The sequence below is a fragment of the Fulmarus glacialis genome, unplaced genomic scaffold (assembly GCF_000690835.1).
Source record: "Fulmarus glacialis isolate BGI_N327 unplaced genomic scaffold, ASM69083v1 scaffold17111, whole genome shotgun sequence".
Lineage (NCBI taxonomy): Eukaryota > Metazoa > Chordata > Aves > Procellariiformes > Procellariidae > Fulmarus > Fulmarus glacialis.
In genome coordinates this window covers 12,533-20,681 of record NW_009194843.1, presented here as the reverse complement: position 1 = coordinate 20,681, position 8,149 = coordinate 12,533, and the positions used below count along the sequence as shown (strand labels likewise).

General features: G+C 43.3%; 1 protein-coding gene across 1 annotated transcript; it reads left to right on the top strand.

Annotated features, from left to right (window-relative positions):
* Window positions 1-1,342: 1,342 nt before the first annotated feature.
* Window positions 1,343-5,752, top strand: LOC104084166 (selenoprotein T; the record flags this gene model as incomplete). The annotated part of the gene is made up of 3 exons (XM_009587906.1): window positions 1,343-1,430; window positions 2,894-3,045; window positions 4,942-5,752. Coding segments are annotated over 2 exons (213 nt in total), but the record flags the coding sequence as incomplete, so codon positions are not given.
* Between the last annotated feature and the right edge of the window lie 2,397 nt (window positions 5,753-8,149).

Genomic DNA, 8,149 nt, shown 5'->3' with positions numbered 1-8,149 from the left:
CTATCCCAGCTGAAACCAGGACACAGTGTAATTATTCTTAATAGTAGTGCTTCATGTTTTTGACAGACCCAGATTTGATTCTCAGCAGTCTCTCTTTCCAAGCTGATGGTGCTGCAGAGGGACAGCTGAGGTTAATGTTACTGACAAAGATGATAAAAGATTTTTTTATTGTTTAGGGCTCAAGAGTAGAGTTTCAAGCTGGCATCGTTGGTGTTAAAATTACAGCTTCCTTTTTCTATTGTCTCACAACTATTTTGCAGTTGTTGCTTTCATCAGACTTTTAATGGATTAGGCATGCAATTAGATGGTGGTTAGAAAAATCAAGTTGAAATTTTGTGGGTGTTTTTGCAGAACATACTCGGGTGTGACAGACTATGCCTTGTGGGATGAATATCCCTGTGAGTCAGTACTGGTGATGCTAACAGATTAATGTTGTTGTACTCTGATTTATGGTAACCTTATTGCAGATTAATTCTGCTAAACAAAAGCAATTTATAAGTTTATTAACCTTTATATATTTTATTGGTGCACAGATCCTCAAACTGAGAGGACCCAGTGCAGTGGGTCTCTGTCACCAGTCAGTTTGAATGTACAGAAGCTGTAATATAACCTGTTTAATTAAATGGGCCAAATACGCTACCGAGCTAGGCTGGCTGTGGTACGTCTGCGATTCGTGGTGTTGTAAACAACTATCTCCCATGCTAAATTCTTTGGTATTGCAGTAACCCGTGAATGTGCCCTTGCGCATGGAAAGGGAATTATAAAGGTGCTGGCGATGGAGGGAGATGCTGTGTTGCTGAAGATTGCATCATTTCATCCTAAGGCACCAATACACAGAGAAAATTCCAGATGATTAGCTTGAAGAAATGCTAGAGGATTGACAATTCTTGTGAACAAAATGCAGTTTGACTTGCTCTGCTGATTGTGTCTGGGCCTGTGGTTCTGTGATCTGAAGTGTTACTCTGAAAATGACAGGCAAGACGCAGGAACAGTTGCGTTCCCTTGTCACCCTGCAAGTGCCATTGTAGCCACGTACTACAAACTGTTAACTACAGGCTGTTAAGATGCGCCTGGATTTGTGGAGGAAAGGAGCGAGAAGATGTAACTTTGAATCAGGATTGTGAGTGGGGTGGTTTCAGAACAATGTTGATACCTGTCTTGGGAAGGCAGCGTGCGCAGTCTTTTAAAAAGAGGATGAAAGGAAGATGTCTGTGTGATTGGAAGATTACTTGATAAAGTGCAGAGGGGAATTCGAAGACACCTGTAAACATCCAGCACTTACTAAGAGTGAATAAAACAAGCTGTGGCTGAAGTATCAGGGATTCTCTCTGTTCTCTTCCAGGTTTATGCTTGTATGATGGTCTTCTTCCTGAGCAACATGATTGAGAACCAGTGTATGTCAACAGGCGCATTTGAAATAACTTTGAATGGTGAGCAGAGAACTTTCTGCTTTAAGGGAATTGCTTTGTGTTGCATGTGTATGCACAGATTTGTGAGAGCTGTTGTGTTGGGAGAATGAGGGATGATGTTATGAAATGTGCTGTGTTTCAAAATGTGATGGTATGTGGTAATTGCAGTCCATTTTGAAACTTCAGATGTTACATGTCACAATAAATAATGAAAATCATAGATGTCTTATAAAGCAGTTTATACAGATGTCAGCTACGTATATTTTAAAATAGCTACGTAAAAAACTTTCTGAGAGGAATGCTTGGTCACTTGGAGTAGCTGTATTATGTTCTTTCTTTGCATGTGATGTGCATTAAGTAAGAAGTGATCAACAAGGGAAGCGTACTCTCTGGTTAATTAGATGCTTTCCCTATCCTGTTTTCTAATATGGTTTAGCCTTGGAATCCTGTTGAACCCATGGCTATTCCCAGATTTTCGGTACCATTGGACAGCAATACTGATTTTTCAAGTTAAGAGTCGGTGGACCTTCTGCCTTCAAATAATTTTATGGTTTTAAAGATTATGTAAGCTTGATGGAATACAGAATTTGTCAAGCTCTAGGTACAAGTATGTAATCTAGCTCTGTGCTTTATAATCTCAATTTATGATTGTGCATGATGAATTTCAATATAGTGGTTTCTAAGTCAAGTCATATACTGCAGAACCTTTTAAAGACTGACTATATTGCATCAAAGTAGTTGAAGGTGATGCACTTCTAGTCCTAAATCTCAGCTCAGAATTGGCAGCAGGGCCTTCCTAGGGGTGAACAGTCATATCTGGACTGCTGTAAATTTCTGGTTTGCGTTTTGGGACAACGTGGTTCCAGTCTGGCTTTGGTTTTATATAGATAACAGCAATTGTGGGTTCATGAAGTGCTGTAGCAGTGAGAGATATTTGAGGGAGTAAGTATTTGTCAACATCAGAAATTAATGTTGTGTTTACCCTGCAGTGTTTATGGACTGTGCTGCCTTTATATTTCGGGGCGGGGGGAGGGAATAATGGTTGCAGCTACTTTGAGTGGAACGTTCCAAGCCAGATCTTGGTAAGCAGGACTTTTGAGGGTCAGCCTTAGATGTTAGGCAGAAGTGAGAGGAAGACTAATGAGACCCAAAAGTTTCAAAGATTTAGCGGTGGTTTAAAAACTCTGTATGCTATTCTGCCACTCACTAATTATTTTTAGACATTCTGTCAATGGATATTTTGAACCTCTAAATCCATGTGATGTAATTCTAAATGGAAGCATTAGACTCTGTTCTCCTAGTTGGACTGGGTTCTAGAGTAGCCAGAGTTTTGAAGCGTTGTTGATGCAGATATTTCTCTCAACATAAAATAGTACCAACTTGCATAGCTTATTAGATCTTTTTTAAATTTTATGTTTAAACTAGCCCTACATTTTTTCTGACTTTGTCAATGTGCTTTTCTCCCTCCATGTGTTTTGTGGTAGATGTTCCAGTGTGGTCTAAGCTAGAGTCTGGCCACCTTCCTTCCATGCAGCAGCTTGTACAAATTCTTGATAACGAAATGAAGCTCAATGTGCACATGGAGTCAATGCCTCATCATCGATCATAGCCCCATCTATCAGCACTGAAACTTCTTGTAAGTCGTCTTCCAGTCACCAGCTGTCTGGTGACTCGGATGTAAAGGACCGCATGTTGCAGATTGAACGTTGTGATCTTATATTGTTCATTTAAAAGAGTCTTACTGGAGAACCAGCTCCAGTGACTTTCAGTAAATTGACATGGATCATTTTACAGATACTGTTTTGGTGGGTGGTTTTGTTTTGGGGTTTGTTCTACCCATTTCAAAACTGGTAGCTGGCATTCCTTTGGACAGAAAAAAATGTGTTATTGCATGCAGAAGGCCTTAAGTTAGTGAACTCTGTGTTATGCAGAGATCAGAAAACACGCTGCATTATGTGCCTGAAAATAGTCTATGTGCAAAGGGTTTCTCTATAACTTGTAACCTAATTGAATTGCGTGACCCTAGAAAATAGAACATTTTCTTGCTCCTGTCTGTGTGCTGTACTGTTTTAACCTTCTGTAAATATTCCTCAGTTGTTAGGGGCAGAGGGTTCATATCCATGCTTGTATATTTTATGACAAACCAATTCCATCTTCCTATGTCACCTGTGGCTTTCAAAACATTTAGTTTACGATTCTTCATAGGAACGTTGATGTGCTACAAAAAGACTGTCGTGGTGCAAAAATTGGCAGTTGACACTTAGGAGACCACTTAAGTGAAGTATTGATTCGCTGTGGTGCAGTTTTTGGTACAAGAATGCATTGGTTTGAGAGACTGGTTTCTTGGCATTATCTTCTCAGCAGACATCCCACTCTCGAGTGACAGACCCCGTGCTACTGTTTCTGTCGACTGACATCTTGCAACTCGTCTCACTACCTTAAACTGATCAGTTGGTCCCTGCTGTAGTGGTTAATGACTTAGCTCTGTTCAAACACCTGCACAGATTTCCTTTGGAGCTCTGTTTAAAACGATTTGGCTTCTGCAAATTCATATTTACACAAGCAAGAATGTAGCATGTGGAGGTGTACATTCAGAGAAACCTGAGCTCTATCAAAGCACTGCAGGCAGTCTCACTCCTTGTAGGAAGGAGCCAGGGATTGCTCTGCTGTTTCTCGCTGCTTCGGAGCTCGGACTTCGAACCCCACTTTTTTTCTCTATTGATCTCTCCCTCCACTAACACTCCTGCAGCTTCCTGAAGTGGGGAGAGCAATTCAGAGAGCGCACTCCCTTGAAGTCCTCATGCAGGGAATATGAGAAACAGTTGAATTTCGATTCCCGCAGGCATGTCCTGTTGGTTCAGTTAAGTCTGGTTTGTGCTAGTAACTTAGCAAAAGTCATCTTAATCGTGAAGTAAGTTGTTTCATATTTTTAAAATATTATTTAGTATTAAAAAGCTTTGTTTCCTGTACTTTTCAGATGGGCTTGCTGAAGCCCAGCATCCTATGTGTATGGATTTAAAGGGTCTCAGGCACTATTCTGTGTTGCAAAGTAGATTGATGTCATTTCCAAGCTTACAAAGCATGCTAAGACTGTTCTTACATAGGATTTTATTTAATGGGATATGAGTTTAGAAAAACAACAGCAAAAAAAATCTCATTCAGTTTGTGAATGGGAAGTAATACTACAGGGTAGGAGAGTCTGATAGTGAGACTTAGCAACTTTGTGTTGTAGTCTCTCATTATTTGAATTGTCTCATTATTTGAATTCATGCTAATGCAATGTCATTCTGATGGTATCCTTGTAGGCAGTAGCCCAGCATAAAATAATAATAGTACTCTTTTGCCATGAGTTGTGACATTCCAGGAGACAGTGCTTGTAATTCAGGCTTTATAATCCCAAGCGTGCATAGCCTGCTGTTCTCCCTAATTTATGGAAAATGCCTCGGCTCCCTGTTCCGACAGCGCTGGAGATGGTTCGCTCGTGTAACGCGGGAGCAGTTGCCGACTGTAACGCTTGTGTCTCCCTTTCCAGGCATTAAGTGGTGGTTTCCAAAGGCAGCGTGGCTCAGACCCATGAAGGCCTGTACTGAAGACAGCATGCTGTTAGTACAGACCGGATGCTTCTCTCGCAGCCGCGTGGTGCCTCCTGAAAAAAAACTTAATGAAAGACCTCTTTCAGTGCTGGCCTGTTTCCAGATTCTGCACATTCATGGAGTGCAATAATACTGTATAGTTTTTTTAAGATTTCATTCGACCAGTTCATAGCTCAACAATGCAGGCATTACTAATTGTAACTTATTTTATATTCATGTTTCACACAATGGCAGATTGAGTTGATATCTAATTTTTCCTCGGGGAAAAAAGTTTGTTTAATCTGTTCTATTTTATATGAATTTATGTTCTTTTTGTAGTTTAAAATGAAGTTATAGGAGTGTCTGATATTGTCCTAAACTGTTAAGTAATTGACCGCTGTCTATCAAATATTGCTGATGTGGTTAAAGCAGGTTTGTATATTTTTCGAAGTATATGGCAGAGTTGAACAGTGCATTATATACTAAATTATATAAACAAAATTATATGCAGAGTAGTTACGTCGTTTTGTGACTTCAGTAAAAATTAAGATCAACTGCTCTTTAAATTGTGTTGGCCAGCTCAGGAGGTTTTTCCTTGACCATTCTGAAGAGATGAAAAGCTGGGCCTTTCTACTGTCCTAAATAGAAACTAAGAAACTTAATTTAAATAAAGAGTTCCCATTTACTGTGTGAAGTACCTTGTTTGAGTCGCTGATGGACATTCTTAGAATTGCAATTGAAAAAACGCATAAAAAGCCTGCTTTCCAGAGTCATTAATCTTGTGTTGGTCTTGTCTAAGCCTCTAACAACCTCCGTGTTCTGGAAGACACGCAGAGCTTTGTCTTTCCCTTCGTGCGCCTGCCAAAATCCAGCTGCGATTAGAGTTCAGGTGCTGTTGTACCAGGGGAAGCTCATGGGGTTCAAGTGAAGTCTCAAATGCAGTTTTCTTGCGGGGGCTGGGAGTTTTCCTCGGGTTGGCTTCCCGAGTCGGTGTGAGCCGCAGGCTGCAGCCTCCCGTCTGCAGTTCCTCTTCGCCGTTCTATCTCCTGACTGCGCTGTGCTCCAGGCTGGTGGCCGAGCGGCCGCAGCTCCGCCGCCTGTGCGGGGAGGCTTGGTCCTGGCAGCGCCTGCCTCCCGCTCTGTTTTTTTGTCCCCGCTCCGAGCTGCAGGGTTTCACACCTGGTGTAAAACCAGCTGGAGTGTTTCCTGGGTCCTTCCTACCAAAATGATCTCTGATGGAGAGGTGAGGGAGGGAGATTTTCTCTGTTGGGGCAGTAAATCAGATGAGAAGGGAAACTGCAGAGCTGCGACGAAGGCAGCCGTTGCGGTCTGTAAGAATTGTCTTTGATGTTCCCAGGGCTTCGGCGGCTGATGTAAGAAATGTTTCGGGTTACCACAGCTCTGTCCACCCAGCTGAGAGAAAGGTTGATGCCAGCTGTTAGGAAAGTGTTGCTCATCACAGCCATTAAACATGCAGTGGCCTCAGTGCTGCTGTGATGAAATCATCCCCTCAGGTAATTCATGCCTTCTCCTCTGAAATAGAGTAACCAAAATTTGCTAGTGTGGATAGAGTTTTAGTTTGTCATTAATTATATACTTCAGACAAATTAGACAGAAAAGAAACGCACAGGCTAGGCTAAGATTTTCCATGAGTTGTTCACATTATCACCCTGGTGATACTTGCCCACGATCTGCTTGCTGCCCCCAGCATTCCTTCTCTTCCACCTGAGCAAGACGGTATATCCATATGTTGGCGTTAGGTATGCAAGAACTGTTGCTGACGTCCCTTACGTGTAGCGGAAGCGCAGGGCTCTGTGTTTTCCACTGGGGGCACGGGCCGGCAGGGTTTTGGTCGTGTCTGTGATTGCTCTGGGCTGTAGGGTGCGCAGAGCAGGCTTGTTCTTAGGGGCTGGACCAGGCCCCACGACCGCTGTTCACAGAGCACTTCCAAATGGAAAAACTGGACCACAAAATGGAAATAAAGATCCTTGACGGTCATTAAAGGCAGCGATACCTGCCAGCCTTCTCATAAACCAGTTGCCAAATATCAGCTGACGACTCAGTATTTGTGGTGCTTTAACCAGGAGAACTTGTTCTAGTCTGAAACCGGTGTTGCCTAATGTCTAGCTTAAGCCCAGCTGGGCAGTTTTGGATCACAGGTGCCCAAGCCTGGAAACCTGTTTCCAGCAGTGCCTGGGGGACAGACCTGGGCGCCAGCGTACGCTGCTTCACGTTCACCCTCTCTCGCCTCCCAGCCGCCAGAAATACTCAGCACGGGGCTTTCTGGGCCCTCTGTGCTGTCTGTGTGTTCAGTGATCCTGAAAGGGTTTCTCCTCCTTGAATCATCTTGGTAAACGCGTCTTTCTTCTGTGGAGAAGGGTCTGACAGCTAACATTGCTGGGGGCAGCTGGAAGCCCAGGTGCTGTCTTGGTGTTAAAATTGCAGCTTTTTGCTCTCTCCTGCACAATGCTACTTTGTAACTTTAAAATGATCTGAAAGAGCCCTATTGGAACACGTGATTTATTTATCCCTCTGCAAAATGGATACTAAATAATAATTCTGAGGGGCAAATTCAAGCTCATTTATCTTGGCTTGTTAAGCACAAGGGTTAACGATAGAGGTGTGGTGAAGTTGCTGTGAACTGGGTTCAGACTAGGGAAGGATGAAAAATGGGACTCGCGTTTCCCACTGCGAATGCAGGAAAACGGGCTGTTACACGTAAGCCATTTGCAGCAGAGATCTGTCTTGGGGTCTCATCTCACACTGGCATAAGTGAGACGTAACTGTGCTAGAAACTGGAATTACAATGGCACAACAGGTCAAAATCAAACTCCCAGGTGTGACCTTCGTCCTTCTCAACCGAAGATTTAGAATCTAGTAGATTTTGAATCTAATCAAAGGTTTTCACGCAAGGTGCTGTGCCCCAGTCTGCAAGGGTCTGCGTTTCACGGGAGCTGGGCCGTGCGGCAGCAGGACGCTGCTCTGCCTCGGGCCCCGTGGCGCGAGGGGACGGTCCCTTGCTCTGGGGAAAGCTGGGAAATCACCTGGGCACGGAGAGGCAAAGGGGAGCTGGCAGCGGGCACGTGCCAATGCCCTGCCACTTCTGGTAATTGTAGTGTGCGATTTTGCCCAGTGGACTGCGTTACAGGCTTTGGCGTGGATCTAAAC